A 25,326-nucleotide genomic window follows, 5' to 3' on the forward strand; every position below is an offset into this window, starting at 1 on the left:
GTACACATCATGACATGCTTCTGGCCAACAGGAAGGCTTTTATAATTAAGACTCTTTATCTTTGCCCCCCCCCCAAAAAAAAGGTAAGTATTTAATTTTGAAATTGTGCTGCTTAAGAAGGAGGAGGCGGGGCTTTCCCCCCACTTCCTGTCATCTCCCCTGGGAAGAGAAACCTGCACCCTGTGGGAAAGGCAGTCCTCAGTACTCTTTGCCTCAGTTTCCCTATCCATGAAGAAAAATAAGAAGCCAGATGAACAAAAGTAAGAGATTGGGGGGGAGGGGAGATAGAGAAAGGGAGGGAGAGAAAGGCGAGGAAATTAGAATCTCTCCACCATCCATATCCCCACTTTACCTGTCCCCAGGAGTCCAAGCGCGGACCTCCTTCTTGGGGTGCTGCTTCATGCAGGGGCGGGCTGGAGAGACCCCAGGACTGGGGGCTTCGTCTGCCTTCAGTACCCACTGGGTCTCGGACCAGTCTTTCGTTTTTGGCCGTGAGATGTGACCAGGGCACCGTTCCCTGTGTATTCATTCAGGAATGGTTGGTTCCTGGTCTCCTTGGGACTTGCTTGGTGGCAGGTCCTCGCTCCCGCGCGGCGCCTCTTGGTGGCGGCAGAGGTCGCGGTGGGGCCCAGTTCTTTGATGGAGTGTTTGGGGGATTTTGTTCCCATTTCAGCAGCCTTTCTGGTGCTTCTTGCAGGAATGGAACCCAAACGGCTCTTTGCATCTCTGGGCTCGTTTCTTTTCCTTTCAGTCCTTCATCTTGTGGTAGAGAGACGTCAGTAACCTCAGATGAAGACTTAGCATATCCTCCTAGCGCTTGAATGTAGATGAAAATTACGTGTGTATGAAAGTGAAAATGGCTGCTGTATAGGTTTTTTTTTTTTTTTTTTTTTTTTTTTTTTTTTTTTGGCCAGTCCTGGGCCTTGGACTCGGCCTGAGCACTGTCCCTGGCTTCTTCCCGCTCAAGGCTAGCACTCTGCCACTTGAGCCACAGCGCCGCTTCTGGCCGTTTTCTGTATATGTGGTGCTGGGGAATCGAACCTAGGGCCTCGTGTATCCGAGGCAGGTACTCTTGCCACTAGGCTATATCCCCAGCCCCTGCTGTATAGGTTTTATAATAACATCATACTAGATAGCTTCCTAAGAGATCGGTCTCAGCGTTTTTCTTCCCTCCTTTCCTTCTCTGTTCCTGCTCCTCCTTTCCCCCTTTCCGTCTCCCTCTTCTTCATCTCCCTGCCCTACCCCCCTTCCTCCCCTCAGCCCCCTCCCCTCCCTGGGTCAGGGTCTACTTAGGGAATGTTTGTACTTGCTTAACCCTAAGACCGCCGAGTTACCAAATGCTGCTCTGAGTCTTGGGCTCAAACGTAATTATTTTTTCAGTTGGCCCTATCTCGGTCCACTTCTTCACCTATCATATTGGTTTCCAACGTGGAAGCCCGAGGTTTCAGATCGCGGGGGGGGGGGGGGCGGGTTCCACTGAAAGAATGAGGCGCCCTGTGGAACTGTAACACACGAGGCCCACTAGACCAACCCAACTCTAAAAACATATTGTAATCGGCAAGACAGATTTAGTTTGGATGTTGCGAAGTCAATAATTGTTTTTAAAAGATAACACATTTTCACATACATCTACCCATATAGGACGTCCTATGAAATGCTTTTCATGGTATCCAGATTCACTCATGTTTGAACATCATCTTTGTTATCCTAATGTAGATGAATTTTTATGTTAGATGGTAGCCTGAATATTGCACTGGCTTCTGATATCTTCAAGTCATTATTATCTGTCTGTTTTCTGAGGGTGTCAACTTATTTTGACCCAGAACTATTCTCTGCTGAGACAAACCAGGGAAAAAAAGAAAGCCTTTGCTAGTTCTTCAACTTCATGTTTCAGCATTTCCGATCTCTGTGATAGATGAACAGGTGTCACAGAGATTAAGTGTCAGGATTTATAGTTAGCTTATTGGAATCATTTATTTTCCTTTGCCCTCCTACAGCAGAATCAGATAATTATATACATGATATATATGTATATATATATACTATATATAAACATCTAACAGTGTAACAATTTAATGAATTGCATTTAATAATTTAATAATTTAGTTATACTTATTTAATATTATAATACCTTATAAGAACATATAATGTTTATGTGGCTACATATAATTATGTATACACAAATATGTAGATGGATATGTCAAATCCTTTTGCAGTCAACAGGAAGACAGCCCGCTTAAACACGGTCCGCATAGAGCTATTGAATTAACAAAAGACAAGAACAGTTCCTGCAGTTCTGCCAGAATGATAGTATATTCTCTAAAAATCACATCCACACGCATACGCATGCAGACGCATTTCCACGAAGGACACATTTCTGTGCGGAGCCAGCAGCCTGCGTTGGCGGTAGCACGCCGTCCCGCCCAGCCTGACCACCAGGAACGGAACGTTTCCTTTGGTGTCAGCGAGAGTTGTCCATCATCCAGAAAGTCCTCTTGGGACACAAACGTGGTCAGGACTGGTGCTAGACGCCCATTCTGTCATTGCTTTCATGATTCCTTACTGTGTCTAGTGAACGTTTAGCTCTTGTCCGGTGAAAGTTTCACGAGTGGAAGAAGTCATACATGTATTACATTTATTATGAGCATTAAAACGCTATTCTTGGCACCTGCTTTCCTCAGTAGTTGTTACCTTTCTTTTTGATGCTAGTACTGGGACTTGAACTCAGGGACTATGTTCTGACTTGGCTTTCTTTTTTTTTTTACTCTTAAAAGTAACACTCTACCACTTGAGTCACAGTTCCAGTTCTGGTGTTTTGCTGGTTAATTGGGGATAAGTATCTTTTAGACTTTCTTGCTTGGGCTGGCTTTGACCTACAACCCTCAGATCTCAGCCTCCTGAGTAGCTAGGACTACAGGTGTGAGCCATGGCACCTGGCATCCTAGGAGGCCTTGAGTGGGCCTTTTAGAAGATATGAAAATGTTGTCATTTTGGTAGTATCTAGAACCTAACTCAGGATGTCCAGTGAGAGGTTTTTTTTTTAAGATAATAATGCTGTAAGGAATGCTCTCAGCTATCTTCAAAAACGTACCAGTGTTTGGCTGGGTGTCAGTCGCTTATGCCTATAACCCTAGCTGTACTCAAGGGGCTGAGATGTGCGGAGGGCAATTCCCAGCCAATCAGGGTAGAAAAGTCTGTGAGACTCTTATCTCCAGGTGATCACCAGAAAAGAAAATCACAAGTGGAGCTGTGGCCCAAGTGATAGAGAACTAACCTTGAGCACACAAGTTCAGGGACAGCACCCAGGCCCAGAGTTCAAGCTCCAGGATGGCGTGTGAGCGTACACACACACACACACTTATTACCGGTGTCTGTCACACCTGAGGCAGCTCCTCATTGGGTAGCTGTGGGTGTCAGCCTTCACTGATGGGTAGGATTGAGTCTATTTTGTTGAATAGGCGGATCTTCCCTGGTCTTCCTCCCGAACTCTCCTGAAGATGACAAATCCCGAAGAGCACACCTCAGTCCCTGTGCTGAATTCCGTCGCTTTCAGTCTGCTACCACTTTCAACTCGTTTCATTCACCTTAAACAACGAACAAAGTCAGACTGAGAAGGTTTTTTTTTTTTTTAATGAAAACAACCCCCCCAAATCTAGCTTAATTTTGCAAATGTCCTAGGAAGGAAGTATCTGTTACAGACGATGTGTTGTGGCAAATGTTGAGGCCTTTTGCTTCTTTGAACAAAGGCATCAAAATGGCTTTTCTTAGTGACTCACGGAGCGACAGTTCCATCAGTGGTAAAGCACATGCAGAGAGATAATCGGCTAGGTTTGACTTGGGAAGTACGTTACCCAATAGTATTTATTATGAACATCAGTGACAAAAATGTAACAGGCAGCTGCCTCTATTTTCCAAGTCAAGAACGTCAATATTCTTTACAATTGTCCCAGAAAGTGAGCACAGTGGAAGTGCAAAGCACTGGCGACAGTGAGGGTGTCCCCGCACGCGTACCATTCGGGAAAATACTTTCACATGGCCAAGGATCTGCATTGCGAAGCCTGCCCTTGCTGAGTTCTTAGCAACTGATGTAGATGTACATCTCTTTACTCCGGGACTTACCCATCCGACTGACAACTAACCTCAGCCATCCGACTGACAACTAACCTCAGCCCTAAGTTTTGTTTTGTTTTGGCCAGTTCTAGGCGGTGAACTCAGGGCCTGAGCACTGTCCCTGGCTTCTTTTTTGCTCAAGGCTAGCTCTCTGCCACTTGAGCCACAGCGCCACTTCTGGCCATTTTCTGTATATGTGGTGCTGAGGAATCGAACCCAGGGCCTCATGTATACGAGGCAAGCACTCTTGCCACTAGGCCATATCCCCAGCCCCGTCATCCCTAAGTTTGGAAGTACAGTTGTTTTCTCCACCTTACTTCTTTGTCATCTGTAGACTTCTCTTTGGAACAAGGCCAGAAGGCTTGAGGACATATAGGGAAAAAAGGAGAAAGATGGATGTACATAGTGTGTGTGTGTGTGTGTGTGTGTGTGTGTGTGTGTGTGTGTGTGCGTGCACGTGCGCAGACCCCAATCCTGGGGCTTGTATTCAGGGCCTGAGGTCTTAGCTGTTTCACTCAAGTCTGGTGCTTTACCGCTTGAACCATACCTCTACTTCTGACTTTCTGGTGGTCAACTGGAGGGAAGAGCCTCTCGGGATTTTTCTGCCCGGTCTGGCTCTGAATCTTGATCCTCAGATCTCAGCCTCTCGAGCAGCTAGGATTACAGGCGTGAGCCACGAGTGCCCGGCCACAGTGCTTTGTAGAAGAAAAAGAAGGACTCTGAATCCACGAGAGGAGACAAGATTACGTTAAGGGGAACATAGAAACTCCTTTCTGGTTTTTCTCCGGGGTTCGCCTCTCACGGTCCGCAGTGTCTAAGGAGTTGTTACGTTGCATGAATGCTGCACAGTGCATTGTGGGGCCTCACTAAAACTACCGGGATGGCTTTGCCTTGCTGCCCCCATATGTGAAGAGCGACATGAACGAGCTTTGGCTCAAGGAGCATTTCCAGGGTCGTCTCCCTCACCACGCTTAGAGAAGCGGTCACTGGAGTCACGCGCTGCAGTAGGGTGGCATGCGTTCACCAAAAACGCGATTTATGCGAGACTGTTCTGGAACAGTGCTGCTTGCTCCGGCACTCCTGTAGCTTGTAGAGTTAGAACTCAGTGTTGTGGCAACACAGGGACCTTTGTGAATGCTTATTGTTTGACATGGTGGCTCCATTTAGGATGATGGGGTATTTATTGATAAGGAATAGATCATTTAAACGAGGCTTTGAAATGATTCGTATTTAATATCTTCTCTCTTTTCCTTGTGTCCCTACAGAAATTCATGATGAAGGTAAGACATTGGATCATTTCTTTTTCTTTCTCTCTCTCTCTCTCTCTCTCTCTCTATATATATATATATATGTATGCATAAATACATAGTACATTGCACATTATAGCTACACGTATTTAGTTTTCTTTTTGCATTCTTGCCTTTTTCACACTTCAAAGTTAAAAAAAAAAAGACCAAATCTAGCCTTGGATCTTTAAAATGTACTTAAATCACCTTTAGACTTTCTAACATTTGCCACTCTGGGGTCATATTGTACTGTGTTTAGTGTATTTAGCTAACGTTAGGAATTTCTCCCATTACAATAATCTTTTCCATGGGCCTCCGTTAGCGTGCTCACTCCGGGGAGACGTTAGCTCTCATGGCCCTGCACTGTCACGTGACTATAACAGGAGCCCACCCGGTGTATTGCTAGGAATGGAAACAATGGGCTACTTTTCAGTGTTCTAGAAGTGAAAACTTACATTAAGAGGAGAGAGGTAAGAGTCTCTTGAATTTGTCTGCCTGGGCTGGCTTTGAACTAGATCCTCACTCAGAGCTCAGCCTCTTGAGTAGCTAGGAAACTCCATTTATTATTATTTTTTCTTGAGCTTCTGCACGAGCAACAGCAGAGACAGGCATCCATTTGCAGTTAGCCCAGAAATGCCGACTCTGACTCACGAACCAAAGGATGTCGTTCCCAAAGACAGGCACTCCGAGGAGCGTTAGTGCCAATTCGGGGTGGAGACTGGAATCTTGCTTTGTAGAAGGAGTGCCAGAGCGCTCTCGCTGACCCTGGGGTTCCTCAGTGAACTCTGCCACCCCCATCTTTACAGATCTCTGCACCAAGTGCATTCTGGGAATCTCCAGGCTGGACCTCTTCCGTAACCGGAAGGGATTGGGCCGTTTGGATCAACGGCAGAGGGGCGTTTTCCTTCGAAGCCACACATGGACAAAGCCATGGAATAGCTTCCACAATTGTGTTTAATACCAGCTCTTAATTCTCACTACAAAACGCTGTCATTCAGTTGTAAGGAGAGGAAACTGCCCATTAAACTAGATGTGTCACGAGCCAGCATTTTGCCTGGGCCAGTGGTCAACAGCGGGTAAGCAGGAATCCACGTTCACTCTTCACAGATCTTAACAAATGATGGATTTGAAAAGAAGAAGAGGTTTTTCTGTTTTAAATCTCCATTTGCTGTTTTCCCTTTTATCATCTTACACGTCTCTCAGTCCTCTGAACCACGCAGTGCTAGCTGCCTTTTGAGGACACCCAATGCGGTTCCTTGCGCTCCATTCACAGGACAAACAGGGCAAGTAGATGGTGCGGTCACTTCAATCCCAAGTGTCAAATGCCAAAGGCATCTTAATTCATCAGCCTCCGGTTTCTCTTAACGGGGAGGCCAGGAGCCAGTGGCTGATTCTCCAGCTCGCCCCGGAGGGGCTGGGGAGGTTCACGTCTGAATCACGGGCCATGTCATGGGAGAAGCATGCTGAATTGTGTTTGTGTCTCAGCTTTCAGTCCTGCTTTGGTCTTAGAGTTTCGCCCATGCAGAGCTGCCTTGCTGGGCGGCTTAGCTGCGGGCAGATCCCTCCGCTGGCGAGAGAACCTGGTTCTCGTTGGGGCTGACTGCTGAGCTGGGCCTGATCTGTTTCCTCGGGAGACTTGCGGGCTAGACACCACTACACGCGAGCCACCCGGGGCCCAGCGGCCATCTAGACAGAGCTCTGCTGACTTTGTCCAGCAGGTCGAGTTTGCACCGACGCCAGGTTTTGCAGCAGTTGGTGTGATCAATCTGGGTCCTTGTGTGAGATTTGCTTCATAAGGGTGCCCCCCCCCCCAGCCAGGGACCAATCAGACCCCCACGGAGCTGCCCAGCTGTGACCCCATTGGTCATTCTCAGAAGATGGGACAGGTTAAACAGAGATTACCCCCTCCCCCCAAACAAAACAACAACAACAAAAACAACAACCTGGTTGTTTATGAAGCAATGGACTCTTCTATTTCCCAAGCATTACTTACTACGCAGGCTGAGCAAGTCAGAGTCCCAGTGGTGACACCAGGAACCTTCATTTTGGTGTCTTGACCAACATGCTGTGATTTAAGAAGCACTCCTGCATTTCATAGAACATGGTTAGACACCTTCTAATAAGCAGTGGGGAAGCTTAAAAAGGTTTTAGGAAGACTCAGTCGCCGAGGCCATGTTTATTTCTGCGCTTCTTGCGGGTCAGGAGTTTAGCTCGGTGCTTTGATGCAAGGGCGATCAGACCCCCCGGCTCCTGCCCCGTGGAGATTATGATAAGCAAATTGGAAATTCCTCACTGACTTTGAGAGCCCACAGTTCCTTCAGAGCTGTGTTCCAGTTCACGAACCATTTCCAGGACATTCTGTTTTCGCAGTAGCTTTGGACCTCACTCTTTGCTGCTATGCCGAACGTAGCAGGGGAAGGTTCCGTGGACCGTGGGACTCCGGGTTTGGGTGCTCATTTGGACGTGCATCTTCCTCTTCTTTTGTTCACGCAGACGGCCCAGGGTGGCGGCCATCGGACCCTCCTCTACGGACACGCCATACTGCTCCGCCATTCGTACAGCGGCATGGTGAGTGGACCAGCGTCGTCCATGTGGTCACGTGGGCCCGTGGCGGGGGGGGGGGGGGGGAGGACGTGTGGCTCACGTCCATTCAGCCGTGCTGCTCACGAGTGCTGACACACAGTGCTGACACACTGACGTTTCCGCGCTCTCACACCACTCGGGTTCACTGAGATTGTGGTTGTTTCCCGCTTTGTGACGACGTGGGTGTTATTATTCATAACTTGCTTTTGATGGGGTGGTTTTGAAAAGAGAGGGATCGGAGTTAAATAAGAAATGTTTTCCTTCTCTGGCTTTAAGGTATTCGTTCATGAAAGAATGGGAACTTCCCTCTTGAAAATAAGATAAAATGCTTCCCTGTGAGCTCTACTGTCAATTCTACCCATCCAATATCTTTTTTTCTTAACCAAGGGTTCTCTTTCATTTGCAATCATCTCCTTCTTTCATGAGTTACTAGTGGGCTCCTCAGGCAGTTTTCTCCTTTATAACACACACACACACACACACACACACACACACACACACACACGCTATTCATTTCAGTCATGAATACGGATGCAATGATTCAATTTGAAGAGGCCAGGAGGGAAGTTAGAAAGTGTGTAGGCGTGATTTAAGTTATGGTTTAATAATGTAATTTTCATTCCTGTACTATAGACATAGTACATAATAAGTACATAAATAAGTCAGATAAGAAAGTGGTTACCATCTAATGACTATTGAGGAAAGTCTGTAATAAGGCCTGACACCCACTCTATTTTTTTTCTTTTTCTTTGCATGTACGAGGGTTTGAGTGAGGTTTGAACTCAAGGCCTTGAGCTCTTTGCTAGGTTTGCTCACAGCTGGTGTTCTACTACTTGAGCCATGCCTATCGAGTCTGGAGTTTTCTGGTAACTTGGAGATGGAGCCTTCCAAGATTTTTCTTCCCCAGCTGGCTTTGAACTGTGATCCTTCAGGTCTCAGCCTCCTGAGTGGCTAGAATTATAGGCATGAGCCACCAGCACCTGGCTTTAATGCTGGTCAATTACATGAAGCACTGACGATTATTTTCCCAATGAAAAGAATATCAACCCTGAATCAATAATCAATGCCACAAGTTTAAAATGCATAAGCTATTCTTGATAACATTAAAGCCAATAAATAAATAGGAAAACGAGACATTTAATCTGCTATTGCTCTATGATTTTGTTCTGGAATTCTTGTCTGACACAGAAGATACAAAATAAATAAAGTAATACCATTTCAGAGAGTGGGACTTGGGTACAAGACAAAGATATAAAAATTTCAACAAGGCAGTTAAAAATTTAAGTTTCGTGGAAATCTGATTTCAACAGCAAGCCGAAACACACGAGGTGCATAGAATAATACACGTGAACTAGGAAATGGCATAGGCGAGCTAACCTCTGTCTCGGTCTCTCTGTGTATTAGATGGGTTCGAGGCTGGGTTTGGTGTTTAGGTCTGCATTTGGTCTAGCCTGGGCTATTTGTGCTCGGAACCTCTTTAAGCTGGCGTCGGAAGATGCCATCCATTCGCTGAGGACTGCTCAGCGTACTGGTCTAGGTACGTAACGTAGTCGTGAATGAGACCGGCTCCTGGCGGCCGTGGACCGTGTGACACGCGGTGGAATAAGGACAGCGTGCAGAGGTGAGCAGGCAGAGCTGTGTGAACGGTGACCGCGCCTGCTTGCTCCCAAAGACATTCATATGCGCTGATGAGCACTACGAAGACATTCGAAGACATTCATATGCGCTGACGAGCACTACGAAGACATTAATAAGCGCCGCCTTTGGCCTGCCGTGTCTGAGGACTGACTTTGTCTCCACCGGAGACAGGCTTCGTTAAAAAAAAAAAAAAATTCCCCCTAAGCAGTGGTTCAAAGAGATTTAGATTCCACGTGCCAGTTTATGAGTCCGGCGCATCTGGATCATTCCACCCTCGTCCTCCACCTCTCCACCCCCGCCCAGCCCTTCAGCTCACCTGCTGCCGTTTTCCCGTCTACACGTGGGATATAATGATTGTTAGGAAGACCCTGACGTGACTGGAAACCCGTGGTGATCACTGCCAATTCTGCATTTCCTTTCTTTTTAGTATCTGTGCTGCCTGTCGACCTCCCGGTCATCAACGGACAAACTGGCTTTTGACGTGGGCCTGCAGGAGGCCACCACAGGTGAGCGCCCCGCCCCGCGCCCCCCGTGCCTGGTTTGGGGGGGGGTAGCTGTACGGAGGGCACCGGGCAGCCAGACAGGAAGGACATTTAGATGCGTGGTTTTGTACATGCCACACTGGAGTTTGAACTCGGGACCCGGCTGCGATGCTGAGGTCGCCACGTGAGCCACAGATCCATTTGCTGCTTAGACCCTTGCCAGTTCATCGGAGATCAGAGTCTCACGGACTCTGCTGCCCGGGCTGGCTTTGAACTGCAGTCCTCAGGCCTCAGACTCCTGAGTAGTTAGGATTTACACTCGTGAGCTACCAGCGCCTGGCATCATTCACATATTTTTTTTTTGAAGCACACATGTATACATTAGTGTATATTTTTAGAAAAGCAAAATCAGAGAGTGTGAACTTCGTGTTCTTTTTTTTCATTTTTTTTTATTAATTGGACATAAATTTTTTTTACAAGGTGTTGTGCAAAGAGGGTGCAGTTACATAGTAGGGCAGTGTGTACATTTCTTATGATATCTTACGACCTGTTTTTCTATCCCTTGTCTAGGTCAGGTTGACATATATGCAATATACAATGTATCAAGAACATATACAGTATTCACAGACTTGGTCTCTACTGTCTCTCCGTCTCCCTTTGTTAACAGTCATATATCAGGGAGATCATGCCCCTTTGTTTCCTGTGTTCTAGGCTTGTCTCACTCAACATTATTTGTTCGAGTTCTGACCATTTCCCTGCGAATAACAATATTTCACCATTCCTAATCGCTATGTAGTATTCCATTGTGTATAAGTACCATATTTTTTGGATCCATTCGTCTGTGGAGGGGCATCTGGGTTGTTTCCATATTTTGGCTATTGTGAATTGTGCCGCGATAAACATGGAAGTACAAATGCCTTTTTGATATCTTAGGTTTTGCTGTTTAGGATAGATGCCTAGGAGTGGTATGGCTGGGTCATAGGGTAGGTCTATATTGAGCTTTTTGAGAAACCTCCATACTGTTCTCCAAAGTGGTTGTACTAATTTGCACTCCCACCAACAATGGAGAAGGGTTCCTCTTTCCCCGCACCCCCTCCAGCATTTGTTGTTGCCTGAGTTCAGAGTATAGGCCATTCTAACTGGGGTGAGGTGGTATCTCAGGGTTGTTTTTATTTGCATTTCCTTTACTACCAGGGATGTTGAGCATTTCCTCATATGTTTCTTTGCCATTTTTATATCTTCTCTTGTGAAGTCTCTCTTTAGCTCTTTTGCCCATTTCCTAATAGGTTTATTGGGCTTGGAGGGGCTTAGTTTTTTGAGTTCTCTGTAGATGACCGATATCAGGCCTTTGTCTGTTGCTGTGCTGGTAAATATCCTTTCCCATATCGTTGGCTGTCTTTCTATTTTGGTGGCTATGTCCTTAGCTGTGCAGAAACTTTTTAATTTGTAGTAGTCCCATTTGTCGAGTCTTTCTCCTATTTGTTGTGCCCCTGGGACTCTATTCAGGAAGTTCCTTCCTGTGCCTATAAGTTCTAGTGTCTTTCCTACTCTGTCCTTCAGTAGTTTCAAGGATTCAGGTCTGATGTTGAGGTCCTTGATCCATTTTAACTTCGTGTTCTTGGTTCTCTGAAGAATTAGCATCTGCTTTAGGGACAAACGGACTGTGCAGTGTTTTTACAGTCTTTTGTAAGAATGAATGGTTCTTTTTTTCTTTCTTGTTCATCCATGTTTCCCAAGCTACGAAAGCATAGACGGGCAAATAGTGAGCACACTATAAATGCGTGGTTGAAGAACCACCTACCGTTTTTAATGATGTAGGTGAAGGAAGATAAGGAGTTTCATCAGGTGACATGCAAAGGAGACTAAGAAAAGCAGCGCCACAGACACACAATACCAAGTGTGATCAAGGAATGCTATTGGATTGCTCATTTCCTCATCTGTACCAGCTTGGTTTGTGTTGAGGGGCTCTAATACAGTGGCGAGGGGCTGGGAAACCCTGGCGGGCCGAAGCACGTAGCAACTCTACTGTGGTGGAACTGACATTCTGGCCTTGAGGCATTAGGCAAGAAAAAGAAGGAACTTCTGGAAAGTGATAACACTGGGAAAGGGGGTGGGGGGGAAGGACGGAAATCCCCAGAGAGCAGATGAAACGAGGCAACACTGGCAAGGCTAGGGAGCTCTTGCATGCGGGTTTGCCTGGGAGTTGTGGGCAGACCGAAGTGGTTCGCTTGCACTTAACCTCTGAGGTGACAGGATGGAGAAATGAGGAAGAAATGTGACTCAAGCTTTTGCTGGCGTTATAAGAAAGTATTCGACTGAAGGCATAGCCCTGTCTTTTTTTTTTTTTTTAAATTGTACCCTTCTGTAGTAAGATTCTGATATTTTATGCAGATTCACAGAAATGAGTGATTTTAAAATAACACAGTGGGGCAAACAACGGGAACAGGATAGTTGGATTTTCCATCATTACCCTGCAGGGGGAAAGCCCCTAAAATGTCACAACCCATTCTGAGGGACTCTCAGAATGTCTTCAACCCTCAGCCCGCGGGATTCCTTTTGCCCGGAGGGTCACATCCCCGAAGGGTTGTACCCATGGAATCATTGTCAAAGCAAATCGATCTGGAGTTAAAGAAACACTCGCGTGTGCGACTCTGTCTCCCGTGACTCCGCAGGCGAGGCGTGCTGGTGGACCATACACCCAGCCTCCAAGCAGCGGTCGGAAGGAGAGAAAGTCCGGGTGGGAGATGACCTCATCTTGGTCAGCGTGTCCTCGGAGAGGTACTTGGTAAGTGTGGCCAGCACCGCCGAGGTGCTGCTGTCTGTGAGGGGCCGGGCGGTGAAAGGATCCTTCCAAGCTTCATCCTGCACGCGATCGGGGCTCTGCCTGGAGGCGAGCGGGCTTGCGTAGGCAGAGTGGCACGGTGGCTTTGCGGGCCCGAGGGCCGGCGCCCTCCGGACCTGGGATTCCCTTCCCGATCGAGTGGGAATCGCGCTGTCTTTACTCTGAGTCCGCCGGGCGGCTCCGTTCCTGGCACTGGTGATGGAAGATCTCCTGTCGAAGGGAACCGGTGTGTCACGTGAGAGACTCTGGTCACGCAGAGGAAATCTCCAGGCTTGTCAACGAGGACATTGCGTTCTTCCACGGGGTGGGGGTGGGGGGGCGGCCGGGGGGAGATGCGCCAAGATGTGAGCGCTGGCCGTCCAGTGTGCGTTTCGGTGCTTGTGGCGGGGGAACCGGGGTTTTCATGGAACACACCTAGCCAGGGATAGTTTCGCCCGGGAACCGTGCGGTGCCGTGTTCACAAAAGGTCAACATCTGTGCAAGAAAAGCTGCTCCTCGTCCTTGACGGGGAGGAAGTAATCACACGCGTGGCGTGGGGGGGGCATTGTAGGTTGTCCTGCGTGCCCAGTGGGAAGTCCCGGGTGGATGTTGACGGAAACAGAACCAGAAACAGTGTGTGCCGCAGGGCGCTCACTCTGGGTCCTAGAAAGGGGGTCGCCAGGATGGGGGGGTTCACCAAACCAGGGTGTTCTTAGCGTGCAGCCGGTCAGGGCGAGCCTCGGTGCCGGGGAAGAAATCGCGTGGTTCTCTCCCTCTGCGCCAGGAGGCGGTGGGGGCCCCCGAGGGCGACAGCAGAGTCACACTCGAGGGGGGGGGGGGTCGGGCGTAAGGCAGCTCTGGGGGGGCCCGGGGCGTTTCCCGGCTTCTGTCTCCCGGCCCGGGCCGGTGTGGTGACAGCCACCATGCAGGCTGAGAGCACAGGCTCGTGGGTGACCGGTAGGATGAGCGTGTAGGAAGCCCCCCTGAACTCCCACCTTGAGATCTGGGGGGGCTGTAGCACCCTCATGTTATAGGCAGCTCAGTAGGGATCCCTCTTCTGGCCGGGATGTCTGATGGCGGTCCGGAAGGCGCGTGGATGGCTGTCTTCGCGCGTGGGGTGGGCCTTTGGGGCCGTGCCGGGGCGGGCGTGTGTGTGTGTGGGGAGGGTGCGGGGGGGGGGGGGTCCTCACCGGCCACGCCCGCCTCGCCCGCCCGCAGCACCTGTCCTACGGCACCGGCAGCCTGCACGTGGACGCGGCCTTCCAGCAGACCCTGTGGAACGTGGCCCCCATCAGCTCGGGGAGCGAGGCCGCCCAAGGTGAGAGAGCCCGCGCCCTCCCCCGCCGCCCCCCCGCCCCCCTCCCCCCTCCCCGTGCCCCGGCCCGGCCCCCCCCGGCGTGGCCCGCGGTGACTTTGGTCCTTGCAGGGTACCTGATCGGCGGCGACGTCCTCCGGCTGCTCCACGGCCACATGGACGAGTGCCTCACCGTCCCGTCGGGGGAGCACGGAGAAGAGCAGAGGAGGTGGGTGCGCGCCCCGCCTGGGGGCCGCGAACGCGGCGCACGCGCGCGCGCTTCCTCGGCTGGGGGCGTCACTCCCCGCGCATGCGCTCTCCCCCCGCGGCCTGGGGGCGGAGCCGGGCGTGGCGGTGAGAGGCGGGCGGCCTGGGGGCGGAGCCGGGGCGTGGCGGTGAGTGGCGGGCGGCCTGGGGGCGGAGCCGGGGCGTGGCGGTGAGTGGCGGGCGGCCTGGGGGCGGAGCCGGGGCGTGGCGGTGAGTGGCGGGCGGCCTGGGGGCGGAGCCGGGGCGTGGCGGTGAGTGGCGGGCGGCCTGGGGGCGGAGCCGGGGCGTGGCGGTGAGTGGCGGGCGGCCTGGGGGCGGAGCCGGGGCGTGGCGGTGAGTGGCGGGCGGCCTGGGGGCGGAGCCGGGCGTGGCGGTGAGTGGCGGGCGACGGGCCCGTTCCAGCGGCCGCTCTCCTGGGCTTGGACTCGGGGCCTGAGCGCCGTCCCTGGGATGCAGAGGTGCTGGTTTCGTGGACTGCGGGCTGGGAGAGGGCGGGGTGTCTGGGTGGGTCTGGGGGGGTCCGGGCCTCCCGACAGGGTCTCAAGGCACTGGTGGCAGTGGGAGGAATCTGTCCGCGTCCCCTCTTACCGCAAGTCCACGCGGTGAAACGAGATTCAAGTGGATGGCGGACCCTGGCTTGAGGGAGAGAATGAGTCAGGAATGGACAGCCCGGAGGCTCGTCAAGGATTGCTTTGAAAAGAAGAATTCTGCGTGCCTGGGTTGCACGTTGGGATCCAGTGACCATTTGCACAAAAAAAGTGATAGCACTTTGTTATTTCTGATCTCGTTGATGCCGGGATCTAGGCTTCGTTGTTTATTTTGGTGCCAGTCCTGGGCCTAGAACTCAGCATGTGAGTGTGTCTGTCGCTGGGCTTTTTTGCTCGTTGGACCACTACCACTAGAGCCCACGTTCTACTTCCAGCTTTATTTTAATTTAATTTTATGTTTTGGTTGTTAAGAGATTAGAGATAAGAGTCTTTCCTGGCCTGGCTGGCTTTGAACCTAATCCTTACATCTCAGCCTCTTGAGTAGCTAGGACTACAGGGAAGAGCCACTGTGCCTGGCTGACATAGACTTTTAAACGTCTTGCTCTTTTCTCACTCGAAACCATGACCTGTGCCTCAAGGAAAGGCAGAAGCAAAAGGCCACCGGGCCTTCAGGCAATGGGTCTTCCTTTAGGGTCAGCCTGTTGGTGGTAGGGATGTATTAAGATGACCTCTAACATATGAAAGGAAGCCAAGATACCTTAAAAACGTACACACACACACATCTGAAAAGTAGAGGTTCCAGGGAAATAAAGTTTCTTTTACCTCAAACTCTGCTGGAATTTTGTCCTGGCTGTACCCATGACTTATATCCTGTGATGAAAGCAGAAGAATCAGTATCAGCTCAGCTCTGTGGTCTGAAGGAGAGGAGGTGATTAAGTGGATGGCCAACGGTGGTGTTTCCTTGTGAGATACGTCGGCATCCTCTGCTCCTCGGTGCTCTGGTCCCTCGGTGCGTTGATCGACCGTCTCCGCCTGAGTGAGTCCACTGACAGGTGTGGACCATGCGTAACTATAATTGTTGTTATGGAAACTGTTCCTCGGAGACAAGCTCGATCACTTCAGATATTAATAGGTCCATCTGAACTTCCACAGTGGGGTGTGTATGCCCGGGAGGCTGCCACCTCTTCGTCCTTGCGAAGAATGTCAGACAGGCTCTTGCAATGCACTTGGGTAGACGTGATTGGAGAAAGGGTAGATATTATCCCCTCCCTCCCTGCCCCATCTGTGAGATGATTCTGGCTGAATGCTGACACACCTGTGGCGTCAAACATCGTTGTTATTTTAAGATAATTAAGAGGTTTTCCCCCCCCCCCCCCAAGAGGAGGTTTAAGTAAGAAACTTCGGAGTACTGTGTCTAGCAGCAGAGAAAGATGGTTAGGAATTTATCAGGTGCAACGTGGCATTTTAAAACATATACTCTTAGCCAGGTCTGGTGGTTCATGCCTGCAATCGCTACTCCAGCAGCAGAAACAGGACGGTGCTGGATTCCAAGGCAGCCTGGATCGTACAACTAGATCTTAGTGCAAACACACACAAAGCGAACCTCTATTCCAGATGCTTCTGATTATAAAGTTTTTTATTCTCTCATGCAGGATGTTCTGTATGGGGGGAATATTTTCTGTTTAGAATTTTTGTCTCTCAGCAGATTTCACTATTTCTACCCACAATTTTACAGGGATATAAGAGAATGTCCACAAGGGTGTTTCTTTCTGTGCATGAATACCCTTATTCGTAGATTACACATGCACCGTCTGAATCAAGTGTATGATACTGTTAAGTTAAAACATTTCAGTCTACTTAATTTTGGTGATACTGGGAATTGAACCCACGGCTTCACACCTGCTAGGCTGACACTTGACGCTGAGCTAGCCCAAGCAACCTAATACATGTTGAAAGGGATAAGAGCGGGGCATAATCTGATTGCTATCTCTGATCTGGAGATCAGTGTTAGATAGTCATTGTTTATAACACTACATTTTTATGTTAAAACATATTGACATAGAGTATGTACAGCTCTGTTCACTTAAAGGCTGTGCAGGTTATAGACAGGCACCTGTGTCCTAGCTCAGGAAGATTGCATTCTAGTTGAGATGTGTGACAATAAAAACGTGTGTGTGTGTGTGTGTGTGTGTGTGTGTGCTTAGTAACACCCAAATTTCCATGTACGCAGAGGTAAAATGAATTAGATAAGAGCAATGGAGAGGAAAAAAAGCAAAGAAGTGATTGGAGTGAGTGTGTGTGTGTGAGTGTGTGTGTATGTGTGTGTGTGTGTGAGAGAGAGAGGGAGAGACAGACAGACAGACAGAGACAGAGACAGAATGAACTTGTCCCCCTCACCTCACCAGGCGGTGTTCTTGGCACGGATGGGCTCTGTCTCTTTCGTCTCAAGGACAGGGTAATTAAGTCCTCCTTCCTGCCACTATGTGGGAATAAAAGCCACGGTTCCTTCTAGAATGTGACTTAGCAGGCAGAAGCCGGCTGTCGGTCTGCTTGACCATCTTTTTAGCCCCTGCCCCTCTCCATACCGCGAGGACCTCAGGAGCTGGGACTGTACACAGTCGCCAAGTCGCGAGACGGGCTTGGTGCCATGATGGACTCGCCGTTTCTCAGTGTGGGGTAGACAGAGACACGGTTTGTGCTCCCACCCACGAGGGGCCACGGAGGCCTCTCCCAGACCAGGCGTCACCCTCGGCCACTGCCCGAGGAAGCTTTCGGAGCAGCTCTGATGCGCTCTGCCCTCCCCTTTGTCATAGACGGGCACGGCCTGTCCGGGTTCTTTATCTTTGCAAGTGAACGTCCAGGTTTTGAAGTCACCTTCGCTCGTCTTCCAAGACTCACGGATGGGCTCCGTGTGGCTCCGTTTCTGGGCCATCTGCTCGCTCCCATCGATCTGTTTGTCTGTTCCCTTGCCTGCACCGCACGCTCTTCATTAGTGTAGATCCGTAAGGAGCAGTGTTTCCCTCGGTTATGAGTCCCGAGGTCAGCTAGCGTGAGCTCTTCGAGGCGGCTTCTTCTTCAGCGTGGGGCCTGCTGGGCCTCACGCCTGCCCCCACGGAAACTTGACCGTCTTCGGTTCACGTACACCGAAGAATTGCAGGATTTGGACTGATGTTGCTCTAAAAGCACAAGCCAAGCGCGTTAGCGTGTCCATCGCGCCTTCCACGCACGTGGGACCTCCCTCCGTTTGTTTACCTCGTTTTTAAAATTTTCTTTCCCTGGAGTTTTATATTGTCCATCATGTAGATCTTGTACATGCTTTTTGTTAGACTTAGGTTTGATTTTTGGTGCTGAGGTAGATGGTTAATCCTAATGACTTGTTATTTATCGCGGAAGTTGGAAAGCATTTGACTTTTCTACAGTGAAGATATCAGATAATGGACAGTTGGTTTTAGGAGTTTGGCATGATCCTGTGATCTTTTTCTTTAGCCTAACGGATGTGTGCTGGATTGCGTTACGGTGCAGTGATACTTTTGGTTACCTACTTCCTGTGCTCAAGAGTAGCACTTCACGGCGGTTCATTTTGGTCCTGAAATAAAAAATAGTAGCGATTGCTACTAGTTAGATACGTAATCACGTAGCTTACTTAAAAGAAAAAAAAAAACAACTCCTGGTGATTTTTCAAAGGAGATGGGATTTTTTTTTGGTAGTGTATGACAATTCACTGAAAATCATGTTGAAAAAAAAAAAGATTCCTATTCCTAGTGTTATTTTATTGCCCAGGCTGATCCCAAAGCACAAACCTCCAGCTCTCCACCTCCAGAGTAGCGAGGATAGCAGGTGACTCAGCCTTGCGACTCCTTGCCCTCCCCTCCCACGGTGACGTCACGACCGTGAGTGACGTCATCGGGAGGAGATGTCCCGCGAACAGCTCACCCCTGGCGTGTGCAGGGGGCTCTCCACGCTGTCCGTATTGCCAAACTAATAATGTGTTTCATGATACGATTCTGTACTTAGAGGCCTTTAATTGGAATTGTGTACCCTGTAAAATTTCATGGTGCTGTCAGCCCGGGAGGAGTGTGTAAAGGATTTGTGCTTTTATTAGTATGCTAATGTAGTCTTCTCTGGGCCTCAGATTTTTCAAGATGAACTCTCCTAGCTGTCAGAATGCCTGCTTTTTTACTGAGAAAACAAGTGTCTCTACAATCGAGATAAGACCTGGACTGCATTTCAGAGCCCGTTTCTAAAATAGCTAACTCCTTTTATCTCGTTGGACCCTATGATGAAAGCTCTGCGAAGCTGAATTCATGATGCAACAAGAAGAATTTGTATTGTAGGAAAATAGCCTTAGACAACCTCTTCAGGGAATTTTAGGTGGTGTGCCCAAAGTTTGAGTTCCTTAACGTGGTGTGTCGTGTTAGAGCAAAGCACGTCATACGGAAGTGACTTACAGCCCGGAGGGTGTTGTTTCTCATTTAGTGAAAATGTGGTAACTTTGACTTTTTCTGATTTATGAATTGGATTTAAAAAAAAACAAAACAGAACAGGTTTGGGTTAAAATAATATTGATGTATTGATGTCCAGTTGTCTTCTTTTCCCCAATAGTTGTAACACTGTTTTGGCACACTGCAAAACGGTCAACTTTTTTAAAGAAATTATTTACTTTTTAGTTAATTGTTGGTGGCGGTGGTGTTTGTCTTTGCTTTGAGTTTTTTTTTTTCTTCTGAGAGGGTAAAAGGGGATACTTAAGAGGAGGGAGAAAGGGTGGACAAATGCAATCATACTATTATACTATTCAGTATGCACCGTGTAGAAAATGGCCTATGTAACTTGTGGGCAGGGATGGGAAGGGAGAATGGGAAGGAAGGAACCTGTGACTTGTCAAGAAGAAATGTACTCCTTGCTTGACTGATGAAATGGCAGCTCCTTCGTACCACACTTACTAACCACAAAACTGTGTTGCTGAGTCTGCATTGCGCAGGGAGCTGCACCTGTGTTCACCTGTGAAGCTCAGAACTTGGACCCTCTTTGTTTCAACAGAACTGTTCACTATGAAGGTGGCGCTGTCTCTGTTCACGCTCGCTCCCTTTGGAGACTGGAGACGCTAAGGGTTGCGTAAGTAGAACCTCTGAGTCCAGCCTGGGGCTCCCAGGGAACGGGGTGCTCTGTGCCCTGGGCCTTGGGGTCCCCACAGCTCCGTCCTGCTAACAGCCCCAGCACAGGAGCAAAGATACAGCGTGATGGAGGAAGAGTTTCCCTCTTCTCTCTCCCCTCCCTCACTGGCCTACTTCATGCATCTTGATTTGCATATTCACGTTACAGCCATCTTGATTTGCATATCCACGTTACAGCCAGGCAGACCTGAGAAACTTAGCGTAATGTCCTTTGGAATGAAATGCTTTGGAGCAGCATCTCATCCCAACTCTATTCCCAGAGCCAGGAGGGTTTGGAGGCGGGGCTAGTGGTCTGCCGGCTTGTTGCTCATGTCCAGTCGTAAATACTCTGAATTTAACCTCCTTAAAGGTGCGTGCGAACCAGAGGTAACCTGAACCCCAGAGATTAAAAAAAATGCTCTCTACTTACAAATAGCTTAATAGGAGAGCAAGAAATATGAGTTGTAATAAAAGTCATGACGTATTCATTACAGCGACAAGGATTTATATACACACACATTTATGCGTACATATTTCTGGGAAGTTCAAGGGCTGTATGAAGAGTGCCCTTTCAGATCCTCTAAGTAAATGCTTTTAAATAAATAAAATGTTTACTTTGGCATGTATGCCCATCCTAGCTGATTAATTGGAGATAAGAATCCCACGGACTTTCTTGCCCAGGCTGGCTTTGAACTGTGACCCTCAGATCTCAGCCTCCTGAGTAGCTAGGATTACGGGTAGGAGCTACCACTGCCCAGCAAGAAAATGATTTTGACAGGCATAGTTTTAAATGGAATGAAATTATCAGTTAGATTTCTTTAAATAACTGGGAAGTTACTTCGATAGGATTAGATACTCTTTGGTTGGGGAGAGGGACTGTCTTGCTACCTTTACAGATGTGTGTGTGTGTGTGTGTGTGAGAGAGAGAGAGAGAGAGAGAGAGAGAGACAGAGAGAGAGACAGAGAGAGGTGGGAAGGATGGAGTAAGGGAGGGAGGGAGAGAGAGAGAGACAGAGACGGAGAGAGAGATCATGTCCTATCTAATGATGAGTAAAATGACTTTGTGATCGTCATTTGGTTTGGGTGAGAGCATTCCATAGAGTAATTCTGGAAAAACTTTCCCATCCTTGAAGATGGTTGAGGTAGACATAGACTGTTGTCAGCATCAGTTTAATTAGGTCCATGGAGATTAACTTCTCCTCCACTAAGGGGTTGCCTATTTAAAATAAAATGCTTTCACCTTTCCTATCAGGGTATCCTATTGGTAATAAGAATATGCCCCAGTCCATTGACTTACAAATGCTTGAACACCATTTTCTTTAACACTCAGGATGGAAAGCCTCCCCTCCTCTTATTTCCTTTAACTCTCTCCTGACAGAATTTCACCCCGAGGTGTGGCATGTCTGACTAGCATGCTTTTCTTTCTTTCTTTCTTTCTTTTTCTTGCTCCTATTATCCTTAGCCACAGAATGTTTTATCTACATTTTTTACATTTTCTTTCCGTTACGTTCTAGATTAGCCAGGTGTTGGTGGCTCACGCCTGTCATCCTAGCTATTCAGGAGGCTGAGATCTGAGCATTTCCATCTCGGTTCAAAGCCATCCCGGGCAGGAAAGCCCTTGAGACTCCAGTTACCAAAAAAGCCAGAAGTGGAGCTGTGGCTCAAGTGGTAGAGCGTCAGCCTTGAGCCGACAAGCTCCAGGACAGCACCAAGGCCCTGAGTTCAAGCCTCACGATTGGCCCCAAACAAACAAAACGACCACAGAAAGTTCTAGATTCATAACACCGATTCATAAAGCAATGAACTTAGGTTTCCTCGATGCCTAAGGTGGGATGCACGTCACTGTTAAGCCTGTAGATGACTATCGAGCTTACTGGGGCCATGTTGCCAGGCACGCAGTGACGCTGCCACTGCCTTCCGCCAGGTGGAGCGGGAGCCACATCCGCTGGGGCCAGCCCTTCCGCCTGCGCCACGTCACCACCGGCAAGTACCTGAGCCTCCTGGAAGACAAGAACCTGCTGCTCATGGACAAAGAGAAGGCGGACGTGAAATCAACAGCCTTTACCTTCCGGTCTTCCAAGGTAAGACGCCGTCTGTTCTCTCAGGTCTCCGCATCCTTCTCCTCCATCCGAGGAAAATCACCTCCACAGACCGCAAGGACCTGCCCAGAGATCTTACTGGGTTTATTAGCTCTTCAGTCTTACACACCATCCATCTGTCCGTTCATCCATCTGTCCGTTCATCCGTCCGTCCACCCATCTCTTAGAGAGGTGAAACCGTATGGACTTTTTATGAAGTTTGACTTTGATTTGTATTTCTGAGAGTAGTTTATATTTGGCTCTAGTTACCTTTTGAATCTTACCTAGGGCTTTCCCACTTTTTTTGTGTGATTTATTTATTTGGTTATTTTCTTTTGTGCAAGTATTGGGGCTTGAACTCAGGGCCTGGGCGTCAATGGCGCTTCTTTTATGCGTGAGTGACAGGAAGTGATAGGAAATGAAGGTAAGAAAGAACCTGACTGGGCTGGAAGTTTCTTTCCTCATGGCATTTTGGCAGTTATTACCTAATTCAGGGTCAGAGTAACTCTTAGAACGCAGTCACCAGGAGATTTCATCATTGAAATTTCTCATCACCAGAGTGATGTCAGCCCTTGCCACCAAAAGCAAGACATGCATCATTATATAGCGTGCGACTTCTCAAAATGTAATCTGCGAGCTCCTAAATAATTAGACTACAAACTGATTCTTTTTGGATAAAAGAATAACATGTTTTATAGAGGCTCATTGTTTTCTTTTGAAGAGATAATTCTATGGCTATATTTTCCCCTAGAATGCAATTCTCCTATTGACAGACTTGGTATAAGTAGATTGGTAGTTTACCTCATTTGATACCATGAAATTGGAATGGTTTATTGTCTGTTTTATTGCAGATTCTTAGAACGAGGCTCCAAGTTATTTGCATAATAGTTAATTCAACCTAATTGATAATTGTGTATTTTCTTAAAGGATCTTCACCTTTCTGTATTGAGAATTTTAACTCACTTTGACTTTAAGAAGGGTTTCTAATCACTTTTAGAGTCATCAACCATTAGGACAAAATGAAAAGGACATGAAAAATCTGATATATTGTAGGGTTTTTTCCCCCCTTAATCATTTCTTTTTTTATATATAGCACGAACATTTCACTTTAACGTAAAAAAGATTTGCATAGCTGCAGTTAATTTCAGACAACAAATGGCAATGACATAAGAGAAAGATAAGGTAGTTTGAAGAAGGAAAGCTAATCAAGGAAGAAGAGAATAAGAAGCCATAGCCAGGCGGTGCATGGCATTTTCTGTGCCGTGGTTTCTAAGGGGAACTTGACTCCCTTTCAGAATGAAAACATCTACCATTTAAGTTGGAAACTGCAGTAGCAGAAATTGAATTAAAAAGAAATAACCATTAGCAATACATCATCATGTTCCAAGCCATCAGGGCTTATTTGTGTGCCAATTGAATCCCAGGCTCCATGCTAAACACTTCCAGTGTCATTTAGATCATGTTTTTCTGATCCCATTACGAGCATCATCTCATTTCTTTTTGATTGGTCATTGAGGTGCTTTTGCTAGTTTTATTTATCCACGAGAAAACCGAGACCTAAGATTTCTAATCCACTTGTTAGTGTCCTAGAGGTAATAAGTAGCAAAGATTGTCTTGCAAAATGAATGTTTTGGAACGCGCGTCTATCCTGTTCACCATTACCAATGAGAAAATAAAATAACACTGAGCTTCAATGACTTAATGTTAAGATCTCTGATTTCATGTTTGCCCTTAAGTAAAATAAGACCTTTATGTTGGGGCCAAAATAATGTTCTACGCGTGTGAATAATTCAAGAATATGTTATTTCTCTTGATAAGTTTCCTGGTTTGGTTTATCAGTGGAGGTTGATTTAGAACAGTCGACTACTTGACCCTTGTTATTTTAGTGGAATTCTGAGGGCTGAATTTTAACGTTTACAGCAAGGCTACCTCCTGTTGATAGAAGCCAGGGTTGTTGTTGTTGGTGGTGGTGGTGGTTTGTTTTTCAAATTTGACCCTTTGCGGTGTCTTTTCCCGCTTAGGAAAAATTAGATGTTGGAGTGAGAAAAGAAGTAGACGGCATGGGGACGTCCGAGATCAAGTACGGAGACTCGGTCTGCTACATCCAGCACGTGGATACGGGCCTGTGGCTCACCTACCAGGCCGTGGATGCGAAATCCGCCAGGATGGGGTCTGGGCAGCGCAAGGTAATGGCGCAGCACCCGAAGGCCTAGCGAGCCCCACCAGCTCGGCCCCACCAGCTCAAGGTCATAGGTTGAGTGCTCAAGGTCACCTCCCTCTGAAGGTGTGCTGTCTATTGTATCCAGCAGGCCACGTGGCACGCCAGTGCATTCATTCAGCCCCATCCGCCCCGTTTTGTTCCAGTGGGGGAAGTGAGCTCTTCCGTCATCTGAAACCCTCAGCCCTTTCAGTGAATCCCTTGAAAAACAATAAATCCCACCGTAACAGACGCTGCAGTTTTACACTCAAACCATTGCCCGGATGCTGGAGTAGGTCCCATGGGCTCGTGTACATTGATATTCACTGCAGAAGACACTCCCTGGCGGGTGCTAGTTTAGTGGACCTGATTCCTTCTTCCGTCCTGGGTCCTGGCTGCTGCTGTGTCCTTCGCCGACCTCACCCGTGAGCCCCCACTCTTGGGTGGTGTCGTGGGGCCCTTCCCGTCCTTCCTCCATTCTCCTGTTCTTCTCAGTTGCTAGGCTAGGCGTGCACGCCCAGTTTCCCCAGTGCGCCACTTTACACGAATGTTCCGTTCCTCAAGAAAGCCGTGGCTCTGCCCTGCCTGTGCTCTTTATGTCGGCCTGTCATGGGGCTCGAACTTGGGGCCCGGCACTGTCCTCGAGCTCTCTTTGTTCAAGGCTGGTGCTCTACTACTTAAAGCCACCGTGCGACTTCCTGTTTTCTGGTAGTTAATGGGAAGTAAGAGCCTCGTGGCCTTTTCCTGCCAGAGCCGGCATGGAGCTGCTCTTCTCAGACCTCAGCCTCCCGAGTAGCTAGGATTACAAGCCACCAGCGCCTGTGATTTGCACAGAAGTGTTTTAATGTTTGGAGTATCCGTTGAAGCCTTTTTGTCTACCTAATTTCCACCCATCATTCAGAGGTTAAATGTAAAAGACCAAGTTGGAAGTC

General features: G+C 48.3%; 1 protein-coding gene across 1 annotated transcript in view; it reads left to right on the plus strand.

Moving 5' to 3' along the window:
- Positions 1 to 25,326, plus strand: part of Ryr2 (ryanodine receptor 2) — a 285,298-nt gene that overhangs the window by 93,803 nt on the left and 166,169 nt on the right. Inside the window, 9 exon segments of the mRNA XM_048367485.1 lie at positions 5,376 to 5,390; positions 7,890 to 7,964; positions 10,045 to 10,123; positions 12,772 to 12,884; positions 14,139 to 14,238; positions 14,347 to 14,443; positions 20,007 to 20,081; positions 22,044 to 22,200; positions 24,219 to 24,383. Coding sequence (XP_048223442.1) covers positions 5,376 to 5,390; positions 7,890 to 7,964; positions 10,045 to 10,123; positions 12,772 to 12,884; positions 14,139 to 14,238; positions 14,347 to 14,443; positions 20,007 to 20,081; positions 22,044 to 22,200; positions 24,219 to 24,383 — 876 coding nt within the window.

Source organism: Perognathus longimembris, chromosome 18 (genome assembly GCF_023159225.1).
Source record: "Perognathus longimembris pacificus isolate PPM17 chromosome 18, ASM2315922v1, whole genome shotgun sequence".
NCBI lineage: Eukaryota > Metazoa > Chordata > Mammalia > Rodentia > Heteromyidae > Perognathus > Perognathus longimembris.